This window comes from Electrophorus electricus, chromosome 15 (genome assembly GCF_041902795.1).
Source record: "Electrophorus electricus isolate QZ-2024a chromosome 15, ASM4190279v1, whole genome shotgun sequence".
In the NCBI taxonomy this organism is placed as follows: Eukaryota; Metazoa; Chordata; class Actinopteri; order Gymnotiformes; family Gymnotidae; genus Electrophorus; species Electrophorus electricus.
Window position 1 is genome coordinate 17097869 of NC_137511.1, and position 17599 is coordinate 17115467.

Consider the following 17599-nt stretch of genomic DNA (forward strand, 5'->3'; position numbering starts at 1 on the left):
TTGAAATTTAGTTGCAGTGAATCTTTAATAAGTGATCAGTGAAATGTGTCCTCAGTGGGCTTCAAGTCGGTTTACATTATTTTTGTCCATAAAAAATTCAGCATTCTGAGAAATTGTGCTGCTTCAAGTTGAAGGGCCAGCCATTGAGTACCGATGGTTTAGATCTGACAGGCTAACTGCTACCACCTACCTCAGCAACTATTCTTCTGGTTCCATTGTGAGTCACATCATAATAAAAGACAACAGAACCAGTGTATGTGGATGCATTCTCTTTAATGTAAGATTTCATACCTTTACACATTTACCTTCTGCATGCAACAACTACTGCAGGTGCAGACACAGTAATAATATTTTTTAAAACAGAAAAGTCACCATCATCTGTAATAATAAGAATAAGAAAACAGTTTATGGCTGTTTGTCAGGGCAGTAAGTAAAAATCATGGTAAGTTAAAGATCTTTTTATTTCCTGTTCCATCTCTTCTGTTATGTTGAGGGTGGGGCTCTTGTGCCACTGCTGTAGGTGAACAGATATAGTTTAGTTTTCTGGCATTGTGTTAGAAGTCATTATTATACCAAATGGGCATCCTGAATATCTGTACCCCCCCCCCCCCCCCCAAACAAAAGCAAAAATAATTAGTTAATATTTAAAAAAATGTATTTAAAAAAAATGTTTTCATGTTTTAATGTAGCAGTGTTTATTCTTGTTATATATTTTGCATACATAAACACTGTCCAGATTTTATTGCCTTCAAGCTATTGCTATAGTAGAATATAACGACTGCAAATGCACCTCTAGCAAACCGTCAGAGCACTGTCACTGGTGCATTGTGTGGACACCACTGTTGGTGGTCAAGCCCAGCAGGCTACTCGGGCTGGGCTGGCACAGACTGCCAAGGCTGTGGACAAAGCCTGCGATTTGCTAAATTAGTTATTTTTCTGGAGAATGTTTTCTATAATAAAACATGGTACATGTATGAAAGATCTGTAAACAGTGCTTGAAGGGGAGGCAGTGGATGTTGTGTGGCAGTTGTAAATAATGAGTTTTGTATAAAAATGAAAATAATAGAGTGAAAAGTGAAGGAGCTGTATAACAAAGCACTTAAGTAGGACCACAGCTATCAGGCTGGCTTCAGACCATCATAACAAAACAGTACCTAGAGAAGTAAAAAACCTATGCACCATGGTGTCGTGTGTCCCCACAAGCACGCTGGCTCACCATGGATCCCGTGGAGGCAGTGCTCCTAAAGTCCTGCTGCACGAGGCAGGCAAAAGTAGCCTCTTCATCAGGGAGGACCTGGCACTCGTTACCACGGTGCAGGGGTGCTCACAAAAGTCAGGTCATGCACGCCTTACTCATGGTGGACTCAAGATAGAAATCCCATCACCAACACCTCAACAGATGTGTGTTGAAAATACAATAAAACAGTGATATGACCAAAATAAATAACGCCATCAAAATAGTCCTTTATTAGAAATCTGAAGCTCATTTATATTACAGCAAAGCATTTTCAGTGCTGGGTAGTACATGTACTGAAGGAATCCAGTCGCCTCCCCCTAGCTTCAAGTTATTATCAAAGAACATGTCATTTGAATGCCTCTATTGTTGCACTAATAAAACCTGTCCCTCAAGTTGCAAATATTCCCAAGATGAATCTAACTGTATAAAAACTACTTACACTATGTTACAGATTTTTTTCATAAAGACAGCTGGTTTTAACATTGTGCTGATTTTCTGTGTAACCTCACATTTTTTGGCAAATGCATACTTTTAAGTAATAAATTATTTTTTTTCTGTGGCAATTTGCAGTTATCATTTTATTTTATTTTTTGGAGGAAATGACCATCAAAATGCCGCTGTGAGGAAAATGCTAGCACTGCATCTGGAGAAGCTTGCTCAGCTGCTGGGGGCAAGAAGGATCTCACAGAGTGCTTTCTGATTGATATCAGCCGGCCCACTCTGAATGTTGTGTATGAAGTGAGGTAGACAGCTCATTTCCCCTTTATGGCCCTGGAGTCAGTATTTTACCAGTAGATATAATACATCCCCCAGCCAGAGGACCAGTTTAAAAACATCTGTTGTCTAGGTTCTGTAACCAAAACTGTATGGAAATCTTGGCTACCCATTAAAACTGTACCCAAGTGGTGGAAAAATCTGTGCTCCCAAAGGATTAATCGCCTCTTAAAGTCTATATGTTTTTATTACATTTATGGGAATAATAGAGCTACTGAGATTTTTTTTATGCCTCCTCTTACACACATACACATAAAAATATACACAATAAAAGAGGAATAATAATACACATGATATAATGATATTATTATTATAAATAATATACACATAAAAATGTCCACAGGAAAGGAGAAATGCCTCATTCAATTGACAGATTCCATCATAAGATCAGCATCAGCCTTTAATAAGTCACCTTATAGAACAAATAAATCATGTTTTACCAAATAGTTGTCTTTTTCATCAATAGAAATAAAAACATTGGCTAAGCTATGAAGTCATTTAAGTTTACTGTGGAACCTTGTGAACTACATCATCACTATTTTTTGGCAGTGTGTGTTTTAAGGTAGGATGCAATGTGTTTTAAGTTCAGATGGGCTCACTGGGGCAGGCAATGAAAGAGGACCTTGGGGAACACAGCCAGTCCGATTGGTATAAGCAAGGTAGTCTTGTGGGCACAGATAGACAAATGCACAGTCTCTCTGTTTGTTTCAATGAGTGTGATTTAATGAAATGGACAGACTTCAAGGAAATGCGAAGAAAGCCAACAGTTAATCCCCAGTGTTATATTAACATTTACAACATTTATATATGCTATATAAGATCCAGCTGGACAAAGATTATCACCATTGCACTTATTCAGCACGGAAGATGATAATTACACACTGATTTCACTGTAAGAGATTATTCAGTTCAGTAGATGATAATTCAACGCTCTTTTCACTGTGCTGCAATTCACTTTCCTTCCTTCCTTCCTTCCTTCCTTCCTTCCTATTGGTATCAAAGTCAAAGGAAAAAAGAAACATTACTCAATAAAAATTCTGACAGCAGTTAAACACACTAATGGTTACACCCCTCAAATTCCACTCAAACTAGTTACACCCCTCACATTCCCCTCAAACTGGTTGCACCTTTCAAATTCCATATAAATTCCAAATAAGACCAGTATAAGTGAACAGAAGCAGGGTGATGACACTGTACACCTAGTGCTACTGGTGTGTCTGCTACAGAAAATAAGCACACACACACACCCCCACCCCCAACACACACAAAAAAATGGGAAAACAATGGCTTACAGATACCTAAGCTTTGAAGCAATGTCTTGACTGAAGTCAGTTGCCAGAACAAGTCTGAACATATTAGCAACCTTCAGGTCACAGGAAACAAGCACAGCCTTCTGTCTGTATCATACTGGATATGGTTGTGATGTGTTGCAATTTACTTTGATTGGGCATGTCTTCTACACATGGCACCCAAATCAGTTTCTGGCGGCAAAACATCAGCTGCTTCCATTCAGCAATGGCCCCAATCCTATCTTGGTCTTTAGACAAACCCCCTGCAGAAATATCATGCCCTAGATGGCCAAATGTAGTCTGATAGAAAATTGCATATCTTTAGCTTCAGTTTCAAATTGTGCTATTAAATACAACTCCAGTGCCATTGAACACAACACAATTTCCAAGCATTTGAAATATTGGAATGTTTGGATTTTTTTTTTTTTGACAATGTAATATTTGGAAAAAGTATTTGGGGGAAAAAAAACCTACATTGTCCAAGTAGAGCAAAAGTGCATGGAACCTCCGATATTAATTCCATTAACTGCTGGAATATACTTTGTGCATCGCATAAATCACAAGGCATCTGGTTAAATTTGAAGAGCCCAAAGGGCATGCAAAATGTAATCTGCTCTACCTTCCTCTGCTACTGGAACTTTATTATGCCCACTGGCTTGGTCCAAAGTGCTATATGATTTTGCACCATTCAAGGCACCCAGTATGCCTTGGTTGATTGCAATAGAACTATATGTGTGAGCCATCCCCAAGCCAACAAGGGGAACTCCAGATACTTCATAATAGCATCCAATTGGTCTGCTGCTTTTAAAGACCCCTTTTTTATTTAACCAACTCACCCCGTACACTTTACCAGGACAACATTTGAATCCACCTCACAAGATTTAGCCGGGCCTAGCGCCATAACGTCCTCCTCAAAATACCATCTCATGTAAATGGAAGTACTGTGATAACACCATACACAAACTGCTGGACCAACTGGACCATACTGCTAGCTAATGACTGTAAATTATTGTTCAGGTACTGGTGAAAGTCACCTTGCAGTACTGAATTCGCAAGTGGTGATTTTTTTAAGTGGATCACAAATTTACTGTTGAACAAAACTGAAGCTGATGTACATCATCAGTGAGGTTAATTAAAAATGGGGTGAACACCAAATAAAGCAGACATTATTTGTTTAAAGTTTGTTATTTATTTATAAATAACTATTTATTAATTTAATTTTACTAAACAAACATGGTCTGGTTAAAAAAATAGAATTTTAGGTATATGGAATGCAAACTGGATAATTAGTATAAAATATCAACATAATCATAGAGTACAATTATGAAATAAATCTTGACAAAACAATTTTAAAAAATGAAAGAGGGGGGGGGGGGGTCACATTAAATTATAGATGTGTGACAATTTGGGCACATTTACTTTTTATGAGTTTAAAAAAAATTATAAATCCATGACATTCTTTAAGAATATCTGAATAGCTAAAATCAATAAAATCTTAACTAAAAAGTCTTCTTTCTTGTTCACAGTGACCATCCAAAATACAGTTATATATGACAACTGGGAATATATTTTGGACCAAAATATGTGATAGCCTAACGTCTATCACGCATTCATTCTACGGCCCCGCGGAAACAGGAATCGACTCCGAGTCCCCGAGTCTAGTCGAATATTTTTTGCTGCCTCATCGGCTCACTTCCGTTTTAGAGCACCACACTATACAATTCGGACTACACATGCCATAGTAAGGCCACAGATTAGGTTATCGACTACTGATCTTCTAGGTTATAAGTTTTTCGCTTGGCATTCAGACTCACGATTTTGAACTAGTGCTCGGGGTAGCTAGCACTAGCTACTCGTCTCAGACGTCAGTTATGTCGTGTAGCTAATAAACTGAAGGTAGCTAACGCTAACTAGATATCTTGGCTAAATGGCTGGCTCTTAGTTAGAATACAACATTTCCCAATACATGTTCTGCGTTTCGTAGTTAATCGTATAGGAGGTTGGGTGGTGGTGGTTAAATATAGGGTAGTGTTATTTGACTGTGGGTTTTGAAAGTATTGATGCTGGCAAAAGAAAAGTTAATTATTTGTAAGTGTTGACTATAGCTAATGGTCAGCTAGCTAACGGGTCTGTAAGTTACTAGCTAGCTAGGATAGCTGCCTACAATCTGGCTGAGTGGGTGTGAAGTAGCTTTTAAGATACGGATCCGTAGCTAAGATACAGAGTTTAAGCCCCGGCAGTGCAAGAAGCACTGAGAAGAAGAACAGCGGCTCGTCTGGTCGATGCGGAGTATTTTTGCAGCAAGGGGTCTGTTAGCGATCATCTGTTAGCCACGGCCTGAAATGGCCATATTCTAGCGATCCGCTCATGGGCCTCTTGGGATACAAAGGTAAGGTGATCGCCATGTAACATTTGGGCCTTTAATGAACTCGTTTATGGATGAAATTAAATGAATTCATTAAGCTAGTTGGCTATGTGAAGTTGCTTACCTGCGCTACTATTCATGCTAGGGTGTTGGATCTTAGCTAGTGAGCTAGTTTACGGTTTTAGCCTAGCTCCTTAACTTTACGACGAAAATAGGTTTTAGGTTGAGGCAACCAATGACATTCATCGGTTATGAAGCAGTGTATACGGGATAAACATGTTTAGGCGCCGTTGGGATGTTACATAGCAAGAGGGTAGCTTGCACCGACCTTACATATTGAGTATTAGCACGCTAAATTAGCTAACCCTAGTTAATGTGGGTTAATATTAGCGGAAGGATAGCTTCAGTCCTGGAGGATTTGGGGATTTCCTTGTTGAAACACACAGTATTCATCATTAGTGAACTATTAGGTTTCCGGATGTATTGCCTAACGCTAGAGCAGAGGAATCGCCGAGCTAAGCCGGACTTCGGCTCTGGAGGACCGGAGTTGGGCTCCCCTGTATCAGGCAGTGTAGCTAGTTGGAGAAGCGTGATCACGCCTGTTAAAGCAAACTAATTAGGTATAGTCCGAGTAAAGTGATGAACTCCAAGTATGAGCCCCCTGTTTCTTTACGTTGAACAACTGTGTTTTGACCATTTTTGCATGTTTTGTCGAAAGTTGAAAGTTGTGTGTGGGTCTTGCTAGCTAGCTAGCTAAAATAGGTTAGGCCATGTCCCGGCATGTTGAGATTAAAAACACAAATAAGCAGAAGTCCCTGCTTCAACAAAACAGCTAAAACCCAATTTCTTACGAAACACCGCATTTGTTGTGTATGGTTTTAATATTAGTTGCTTAGTTAACCCCTTAAGAACCTGGCAACGGGTTAACCAGGTTAGTTAGCCAGATATATGTATCTAGTCTTGTACTCCTGTCTGTAAACAGCGTGATAACGAACCGCATATTGCCTGCGATTAATTATTTATGCTATAAATTAGTTTCAAAGTCTTTCTTGCTACACGCCCGGATTACCCCACATTATTTGGTAGGGTATGTTGCCCTTAAATTAATTTTTATAGAATTTCTTGTAACCTATTTAAGGGTTTATCAGTTAAAATTCATTAAGGCCCAAAACGTATATCGTATTGCAGAAACTCCGAAGACATCAACTACATTTCATAACTTTAAATTCTGGAAAATGATTGTAAAGCATGTTCCATTGTTGTATGCTGATGCATTCAATGGTTCAGTGTCCATTATTTTATGAAAATCTAGGCTAAATCCTGGGAGCTTTTGCACTGCGCAGTTTTTTCCCCGAGTCATAACATTTGGTAATTAGCGTATCTTTAGGTCATTGTAAAGACTATAATAAATTGAGTCGGGTAGTTTCGAGGAAGGGGGCGGTCTGTTTAAACTGGCTTTGCTAACTCGAGCTAGAAAGTTAACATTGCATTGGTAATCATTAAAGCAGAGCTGAACTGAACTTTTCGTTATTGAACAGCAGTGCTTAAGATAGCTTCAGTTTGAATTTGATCTTCATACATGAACTGTTCATTTATTATTAGCCTGTTTGTTAACGATTATGTTGCTTGCATTTCTGATACATTTCATTAAATTATATTAGCGCACTCAGACTGGAAGTTGCCAGGACTACTCATGTCACAGTGGATTTAAGAGTAACTGCTCTGAAGCTTTTTCATTCTTATTTTACTATTCCTTATCAGTAAGATTACTAGTTATCTTATCATATTTAGTAACCATGTTAATATTTCTTTAATATTTATCCCCTTTAAATATTTAAGTATTTTAATATGTATTCAGAAAATATTTTATATTGTTATAACCTTTTAAAATATCTTGAAATATGTGAAACATCTGTAAGTAAAACATTCATCATCTATAACTACTGGAACAATACAGGAAGAAAAGAGAAAGTTTTGCATGATGTTTTGAAATCAACACAGTCAGTGTTAGCTATAGGCCTATACTTTTAAAATCTGCGGGTGCTTTCATGCAGGCCTAATGAGACCTTTACGTTTGGCATTTTTACTAGGGCGCAGTATATATATTTTTTATTACCAGTATACTGATTTTGATTCTCATGGTGAGCATTTTGTGCGTGAGAGCTCATTCTGCTACAGAGCATCCATCATCTATTTTTGATGGCCCACTATAGAGTGTATATCATCGACATCATCTACCTACATGTTAAAATACCTGCCACTAAACAAAATGTAAGAATCATAACTATATTATTTGAATATAATAACAAATGTCTGAAGAGCGTTACAGATATAGTACAATGTCTTGTGGTGCCAACATTCATCAATTCTAAATTTTGATGGAGGTGAAAACATTTCTCACCTGCACAGTTGTTATAGTTAGGAGACATTGTAGAGTGACCTACTTTACAGCAGGTTTTACATGAAACACTTGCTTTGTTCAGCAGGATGGAGGAACTAGGCACATAGGAAAAATAAAGGTAATATGCAAGTCTTTGTCACAGATACACTGCTGTGATGATGAATTGGTGAATCTCCATCTCAAAGCGAGTTCTGTGTATTGCACCTTCACTCGCTCCCTACAGCTTTTGCAAAGCCCTGTACAATAAAAATAATGTTCAGTTGTATTTTAACTTTTTATAGCTCATATATTTTGAAATCGATAAGTAAGGACATTCAGAGGTCCCTCTCGGTTTATCATAAAGCAATATTTTTTAGGTCAGTTTCTTTGTGGTGATACAAGAGAGAGAAAAAAAAAACATTTAGAGGACCTTCCAGTATGGGTATAGTCTAGTTTTATCCCTGGTCAGGAGAAGGAAAAAAAACCCAAAAACAACTACTGTTATTTTTGTCATCTTTATAAAGTAGTGAGTTGGCTGTTGCAATTTTTTTTTTTTTTTTGTAGCTTAATGTTGGCTACAACAACTATTTCCACTGAAAGTTTGTAATAATCAAGATACTGCATCTGTAATGTAGTTATTGATTAAGCCTTTCACAAGGGCATTTTGTGTTACCATTTGGACTTCACTGTGTGTTTGTTTTTGTTTGTTTGTTTCTAATGTTTTTGCTATTTTTTCCAGACACACTGGACCTCAGAGCACTGATGTGGCATTCTCTGGCCTGCCTGTTTTCTTGCCCTCTACCTCAAGTTCCCATATTAAACAACTAAAAACAAGAACTGTTACCTTCAGCTCCTAAGGAAATAACCCAAGATACTAACAGCTGCAACCCTCTTCAGGCCACTTTGAGTACTGTTGACTCCAGCAGCAAAGTAAATAGAGGGATTTCCTTCTCTCCTTGAAATCTAGAATCTTATGCACATTCCCCTGCAAACTGTTGATCAGTTGAATAGAAGCATCCATACTGGCACTCTACACTTGATCCTGTGGTGATCTTTTTTTTAAACCGCCTCCCCCTTCCCCTTTATCTGCTGCAAGACATTGTAGGATATTCTCTCTGCTTGGTTTCTCAATTTCTTTTTTTTGTTGAGTGTCCGGTTAACCCGGCAGTTGCGTTACATTTTGAAGCTGGGGTCCGACTCATGGGATGCAAGGATGTCGGAGGCAGGAGAGCGCCGCCCGGTCAACGCAGAGTATGCCGTCTCTGTGCTGGAGCAGCTCAAGTTCTTCTATGAGCAGAAGTTAATGACAGATATCACCCTGCTCGTTGAAGACAATGAGTTTCCCTGCCATAAGATGATCCTGGCTACTTGCAGCTCCTATTTCAGGCAAGTGTACTTGGGGCTGAAACTGCATTTGATTTGTGTTTGCACTTTTCTGTCTCTCGACAGCTTGTTGCTTACTGTTTTCAATGATTGCAGTGGGTAGAAATAGCACATAGTGGGCTGTGTTTTCTCAGAACTCGGTGTCAAGTGAGTGTTTTCAGTGTTTGAATTGTGCTTCTGCAGGGCCATGTTCATGAGTGGGCTCAGTGAGAGCAAACAGACGCATGTTCACCTGAGGAACGTGGACCCTGTCACACTGCAGACGATCATCGCCTATGCCTATACTGGCAATTTGGCCATCAGTGACAGTACTGTGGAGCCTCTCTATGAAACTGCTTGTTTTCTACAGGTGTGTTTTCTGCCTAAAGGCATCTATATGTTTGCATTATGGGTTTTCTTTGATCTGGATCATTGGGAGTTTTTAGGAGTGGTCCATTTTAGTTCAAATGGTAGATGTCAAATATATTAGGAATATTTATGTTTATGCCTACCTCTAATCCCTATACACTGATTGTTCCTTCACCATAAACATTTATGCACATGGTGTGGGGGATATCTAGCTGTGGCCTTATTTAATATATAGACTGCCCCTTGTATAGCCCTTATTTTCAACTTTAGTACATTTAAGACCCTTTTACTTAAAGAAACTCAAGTGTACTCGCACTACCTTTTTTTTTTCCAGGTGGAGGATGTCTTATTGCAGTGTCGGGACTATTTGGTCAAGAAAATCACAGCCGACAACTGTGTGCGCATGTTGAGCATTGGCGATTTGTTCAGTTGCAGTGAGCTAAAGCAAAGTGCAAAGCGCATGGTGGAACACAAGTTTCCCATGGTCTACCGACAGGAAGCCTTTCTACAGCTCTCCCATGAGCTGCTGCTCGACCTCCTCAGTAGCGACAATCTCAATGTGGAAAAGGAGGAGACAGTACGAGAGGCAGCAATGCTGTGGCTGGAATACAACATGGAGGCACGATCACAGTATCTCTCCTCTGTCCTGAGTCAGATTCGGATTGATGCGCTCTCAGAAGTGACACAGCGTGCCTGGTTCCAGGGTCTTCCGCCTAATGATAAGTCTGTGGTGGTGCAAGGCCTCTATAAGTCCATGCCTAAGTTTTTTAAGCCTAGACTAGGTATGACCAAAGAGGAGATGCTTATTTTTGTTGAAGTGGAGTCACCTGGAGATAATCATCCAGTGGTGGTTGGTCCTCGTCACTCTGTGGTCTGTTACAGTCCACAAGCTGAGAAAGTCTACAAATTGAGTAGCCCACCTGGAGACCTGCAGAAAGTTGGCACCCTGGTCACCCCGGACAATGATGTGTTCATTGCTGGTGGTCAGGTACCTCTTAAAAGTGCTCTGACGAGTCATGGCAGCAAGACTGGCAAGCTGCAAGCTGCCTTCTGCTCAGTGGACAGCTTCTACTGGCTGGATGCACAGCAGAACACTTGGGTAGCCAAGACCCCCATGCTTTGCACTCGTACCAAGCCTTCTCTAGTCTACTGCCAGGGTTTCATATACGCCATTGGTGGTGACAACGTGGGTGGGGAACTGAATAAGCGCACCGTAGAGCGATACGACTGCGAGAGGGATGAGTGGAGTATGACCAGCCCGCTGCCCTGTGCCTGGAGCTGGAGCACGGCTGTAGCGGCCCGTGACTGTGTTTACGTCATGAGCCATGATCTCATGTACTGTTACTTTCCTCATGCCGACACCTGGGTGGAGATGGCTATGCGCAAAACCAGCCGCTGTTTTGCCTCTGCAGCTGCGCTGGGCGACCTCATCTTCTACATCGGTGGCTTGCATGTGGTGGGTAACTCAAGCTTGCGACTCCCCACCAGCACGATTGACGGCTCCTCAGTCACTGTGGAGATTTATGATGTTAACAAGAACGAGTGGCGAATGGCTGCTAACATCCCAGCCAAGCGCTACTCAGACCCTTGTGTGCGTGCTGTAGTGCTGGTCAATGCGCTGTGCATTTTCATGCGTGAAACGCATCTTAACGAACGGGCTAAGTATGCACTCTACCAGTACGACCTGGAGTTGGATCGCTGGTGTCTGCGGCAGCCTGTGTCTGAACGTGTCCTCTGGGACCTGGGAAAGGATTTCCGCTGCACTGTTGGCAAACTGTACCCCTCTTGCTTGGAGGAATCGCCCTGGAAGCCACCTACCTACCTCTTTTCCCCTGATGGAGCAGAGGAGTTTGAAGTGGACAGGGATATGGTGTCACTGCCACACGTATAGTTTATGGCATCCATCCCTTAGCTAATCTGCTTCTTTGGATTTTGAACTCTTCAGTTTAAGTGACTTCCTGAGGGAGGTTGGTGAAAGGGTGGATGGCATGATAAGAAAAATGGTTAGAACTGCTCAAGTTTGCTGGGGTTATCTGACTTCCAATAGGATCTAAAGACTTACTGTGGAAACGGGGTGTTTTTCTCCTTAACCTGCCCATCCCGGAACTGGTGTCACCACTCGTAGCTTTTAACATAATCCATTGTATGCCTCAAAACAGCATAGATGATAATCCCTCAAAAGACTAGCATAATGTTTTGTAGTTACTGTTTTTTTTTGTTTATTTCTTGTAAGCATTATTACAGGTCTGATGTACTGTTTCAACAATGTGATGATGTAGAGATTATGATGATTACATTGTGGATAACGATGCACTTACTGGCAAACGTCCTACAGCTGGCGTTGGCAATGATACCAAATGCCCTCTGTTTTCTTGTTTCTACCAGTTTTCTTTCTTCCTCACTAATTATGGAGTGCTGTCCAGGATATGGCAGCTATGGATAGGAATTTGGGTGTTTATGTGCTGGGCACTTGGTGAGTTTATCGAAGGTGTCTTGGTTATTAGAAGCTGACTGCAGGTTCGGTCACTGGCTCGTCGGTCCTTTTTGTACATCTCTCAGCCCCAATCTTTACTGCCTCTACATTTGTGAAATCCTGATAATTTGCTCTCCATACCCCCCCACCCCCCATCTCACTATAGCCTGTGGCGCTGAACCTACTGGACCTCTGCACAATGGGCTCGGAGTCATCTCCTCTGACCATCTCTGTTGGGTTTGCTGGAATTTTAAAAATGTTTTTTCTGGTCTTTTGTTCTCTCTCAAATGTGCAGGATTCTGCAAGGTCTACCTTTTTCTTTCTCTCTCACATACTTGCATTCTGAGATACAAACATATCTCCACTCTCAGTTCAACAGTGATTTGGACTCATGCGTATTATTTCCTAGCTGCAAAAATGTCTTTTTCATATGTAAAAAAAAAAAAGTGTGTGGAAACGATCAGGTCTGTTTTGTATTGGTATCCTTTTTTATTATTTAATATCAGCCATTACTGTAGTATGATTGTGTATAGATATTCATTTTTCCTCCTCCCCCCCCTCCAATGAGAATTGAGGAGTCTTGCTGCTGATTGGGTTTTTGAGAAAAGGATAAGCCCAAGGCTGTTGCTATGGCAATTGTCCCAGCAACCACTATCAGTAGGGACTGGGTGGGTATCAGTGGGGCTGGAAGGGGGATTCCTCCTACCTTAAAAATGAGCACAGGTGCTATTTGGCAGATATTTTACTAGCATGTTCAGCTGCATCCTGTTCTTTTGGCACTGTATTTTGAATGAACATTAATTTATTAAAAACCATACCAAAAATCCTTTCTTTGATTATATTTTTGTTTCTTAATATTTCTTGCCATTAATTTTTTTTTCTTTGATTCATTTCATTGTTCACAAGTCATGAAATATGACTTTACTGATCAGATGGCTTGTTTCTATTTATTTATTTATTTATTTATAAGCAGTGGCTTAAGATAGCTATCCCTAAAAGGGTTTTGGCCAGGGAATTGCTCAGGCCCTGGAGTGTGGACAGTGAATGTTTGTCTGGGAGCTATTTATTAATGGAACACATTTATTCAGATATATTACGTTTTAACAAAGATTTTTGGAGCTCTTAAGTATTGTTCTTTAGTGATGGTGTAGAACAGGGGTATTCAAATCACGGTCCAGATCCTACAGAGTTTCTACCCTCTCTTTATCTTATCTAGGAGATGGTCCAATTATGGTGGTAATTTAAACATAATACAAGGGATTATAAAATCCAGGACCCCATTTGGATTTGAGGTCTGGATTTGAATATGTCTGGTGTAGCAGAATACAAAACACAGGGCGTAATGATCTCTAATAATAATAATAATAATAAACACTGGTTTAATAAAACAACAACCACTAAATGTGGGCTTCTTTTTGATCATTCATGTTCTGCTTTGCAACAGAGTATTTCTCAATTACCAATCGTATGCAAGCAGGGTAGTGTGTCCAATTAGCAGCAAGCACCTTTGTGAGCCACCATGTAGCATGCTGTATGCAAACAATTTAGTCTTTGCTCCCTAAAATATGGACTCAAAATTGATAAAGACAGGTGAGAAAACAAGTGCCATAAGGTGGGATGCAAGACCCCATTGTGACGTTTACCTTCATGTCACGTGGTGCCATGCAGTCAATGTGTACAACTTGCATGATATTGTAGCAGACCAAGGAACAGCTACCACACCATTGCAGTTGGCATTATCACTTGCATTACACAGATTTTTAGACCAGGATATGTGTATATGTGATCTAGAATAAAATACTTATTGTAATACATTGGTGGGTTAATCTGCAGCATGTTGAAGTATGTAATTTATTCCTGTTCCCATGTGCAAGCTCAGCAGTTGGATGAGGCCACCTAGCTTGCAACACTCTGAGGAAACCTTGTTGTATTTGCCCATGTGCGGCTGATTATTTTTTTATACTTGCTCTTGGTAATAATTATAGATAGACTATACCATATACACATGTTGCCATATACCCAGTTTGCTTTCTCTGTGTAGCAAAAAGCATTCAGAATGAAAAAAAAAAGCTGTGAAATGAGTCCTAGTATTTGATCTCACTGCTACAAGGTTTATCCAGAATCAGTCAATAATGGGACCCAAATAAAATACGTAGATATGTATTACATACTCCAGTATCTGATGTGACATTAAGCACGGGCATATTGTTCTAAATATTTTCAAAGGGCTTGTGAATAAATGTTTAATGAATTAGTGTGTTCTGTTATTTGAACTAAGGGTGTTGCTCTCCTTTTCTCAGATTGTAATAACCACAAACACAGATCACACAAAAATGTGCCCATTCCACCATGCATTGTTGCATCATTGTTCTGCATTTCGTGTTTTTTTCTAATCCTTTCTAAAAACAATGATAAATTAGCGATAACTTTGGATTTCATATTATGTATATGTTTGCCATAAGATTAAACGGTTAGAATCAAAACAATAGATCCATCCCCAACCCCATTAACATCAATGTCTGAAGTCACACTGAAATTCCTGAATCCAGGGTTTAAATTAAGTGGTGTGTGCTTGGCCTTATGTTTTATTTTAACTTAACAGCATGTAAAGATGGGCAATTTTTCACATTGAACACCTTTCTGGGAAACTCTAGCTCTGCCTGTTTCTGCTTTCTGCAGTGTTTTACCTACTTTCACCATCAACTTTTATAGAAACACAATTACCACCTACCTTATTAGCTACGGCTAACTCACATCTATTTCATGAGCAAAAAGTTACAAATTCTAGCCCATCTGTTTGCATTCACTGTCAGCTACTCTATACCCAATTCATCAGTCAGTGATAAAATGCCACTTTTTAAACAGAAGACCAATGTTGACTGAGTGTTATTTTGGGTGGAGGCCTATTTGCAACACAAAAGTGATATTTTACATGACAGTGATGTGCTTGTTACTGTTGTCTGGTATAAGTGTATCAGGCAGTGTCTAACCATTGTAATGTACAGTTTCTATAATATCCTCTTAGCAAGAAGCCTAAGAAAGAAGACAATGCTAATGGATACTGAAAGTAATGAAAAAGGTAATTTGGTGTGATCTTTTCCCTTTTCTCCTACATATGTTTCAAGAGCATACAGTTGTGTTCAAAATAATAGCAGGGTGTTTAAAAAAGTGAGTAAAGCTGAAAATGCTTATAATAGCTTTTATTTTCATACACACAAATGCATTGAGAACACCGCACATTCTATTCCAAATCAAAACACGAGTTCAAATTCATCAAATGTGTTACTACAGAAAGTGGAGAAAAGGGAATATTAGGCTCTTCAAAAAAATAGCAATGTCTGCATTTTTCTTTACACCTCACGTTTACTGTATAAACTGAAAAATGTTTGAATATTGAGCTTTCCTGTGAATGACTAAACTAATATTTTGTTGCATAACCACTGTTTTCTGAGAACTGCTTCACATCTGTGTTGCATGAGGTCGACCAACTTCTGGCCCCTGTGAGCAGCCCAGGACGACTGGACTACATTCCAGAATTCCTCTGCATTTCTTGGTTTTGCCAAGCATTTTTGATGTCACCCGACAAGGTTTCTATTGGATTAAGTTCCGAAGATTGGACTGACCACAGCGTAAAGTTAATCTTGGTCTGGAACCACAATGTTGCACGCTTACTACTGTGTTTGGGGTCACTGTCTTGTTGAAACACCCATTTCAAGGGCATTTCGTTTTTCGGCACGGTTCAACATGACATCTTCAAGTCTTTTGATGCATTCAAACTGATCCATGATCCATGCAATAAAAAGGCCCGACACCATAGTATGAGGAACACCTGCATTTCATGATGCTTGCACCACCATGCTTCACTGTCTTCACAGTGTACTGTGGCTTGAATTCAGTGTTTGTGGGTCATCTGACAAACTATCTATGGCCCCTATACCCAAAAAGAACAATATTGCTTTCATCAGTCTCCAAAATGTTGCACCATTTCTCTTTAGGCCAGTTGGTGTGTTCTTTGGCAAATTGTAACCTCTTCAGCACGTCGCTTTTGCAGCAATGGGACTTTGCGGGTCTTCTTGCCGATAGCTTGGCTTCACATAGGCATCTTCTAATTGTTACAATATTCACAGGTAACTTTAGACCTTCTTTGATCTCCCTGGAGCTGATCATTGGCTGAGTCTCTATTCTTCAATTCATTCCAATGGGAGTTTTCAGTTTTTCTTCCAGGTCTTTCTGGTTTTGGTTGCCATTTTAAAGGATTTGAGAGAATTTCAGCTAAGCAGCCTATCATTTTCTGCACTTCTTTATATGCTTTCCCCTCTCCAATCAACTTTTTAATCAAAGTACACTGTTCTTCTGAATAATGTCTGGAACTGCCTGTTTTACTCAGTTTTTTAGAGAGAAATGCATTATAACCAGTATGCACAACATCTGCTGCTTTCATCCTATAATAGGGGCCACCTGTTTGACACCTGTTTTTTCATAGAATGAACGACCTCACTAATTGAACTTCACACTGCTATTATTTTGAACACGCCCCTTTTAGTTAATTATTCAGTTACACAGAATCAGCAGCATACATGTCATGACTGCTGGGTCTGTTGGTATTTTATTACTGAACCACACCTACTAGTAAATTTTTTTGCCATGTAGAAATATAATTTCTAGCAAAAACAGTGATTGATCTAGTTAGTGATGTTGGACTGCTATTATTTTGAACACAACTGTATTTACTTATTTTGAACACAACTGTATTAACTTAACTGGCACTTTTTTTTTTCTTCTAATTTTGTACATAAGGGCATTACTCACATTTATACTCCCAGGTAAAAGTGACTTCATGTGACTGTGTAACAGAATATTCTCAGTCCTGCATGTCGTTATTCTCAAAATATGTCGTAGGCCTACTTTTTTTTAGGTATGTTTTAACATTCCTTACAGTGTACACTATAACAACACCAAACATGTCCATACAGCGTACATTATAACTACACCAAAAGCCAACTTTGTATTCATTCATAATGGTGAACGGGTAGTTTTATGTAATGTTTTGAAGTTAATACACTTTTTCAAAGCAACAAGAAATATATATGTGCCTTGTTCTTGTACTTAGGCTACATTGGCTTTAGCTGGGAATAAAATAATTCATATCAAAGTAAAAATAATATAGTTTGTCATAACTAAGGTGCCAGTATTACCTATGATTTATTTATTTTACAACAGCAGCTTTTTTTGACATAATTATATTGTTTGATGAGAAGAGAAACCAAAGGGAAATTATCTTGACTAGAAATTTAGTAGGGATGTGACACATATTGTACGGATTGTACTAAATGACAACTTGCTGCACTGA

At 39.4% G+C, this 17599-nt stretch overlaps 1 protein-coding gene across 6 annotated transcripts; it reads left to right on the forward strand.

The window, feature by feature from the left end:
- Positions 1-4949: 4949 nt before the first annotated feature.
- Positions 4950-14501, forward strand: kbtbd2 (kelch repeat and BTB (POZ) domain containing 2). Of its 6 annotated transcripts, none has more exons than XM_027027438.3 (5): positions 4950-5689; positions 8785-8975; positions 9232-9431; positions 9612-9777; positions 10111-14501. In XM_027027438.3, the coding sequence occupies exons 3-5, from the start codon at positions 9259-9261 to the stop codon at positions 11665-11667; spliced, it is 1896 nt and encodes a 631-aa protein (XP_026883239.1). In that variant the 5' UTR covers positions 4950-5689; positions 8785-8975; positions 9232-9258; the 3' UTR covers positions 11668-14501. The 6 variants fall into 6 exon arrangements, with proteins under 6 accessions (XP_026883239.1, XP_081554118.1, XP_081554119.1 ...); XM_081697992.1 differs by adding an exon at positions 8149-8184 and having other exon boundaries at positions 4951-5689; positions 8785-9431; XM_081697993.1 differs by adding an exon at positions 8152-8184 and having other exon boundaries at positions 4951-5689; positions 8785-9431.
- Positions 14502-17599: the final 3098 nt, after the last annotated feature.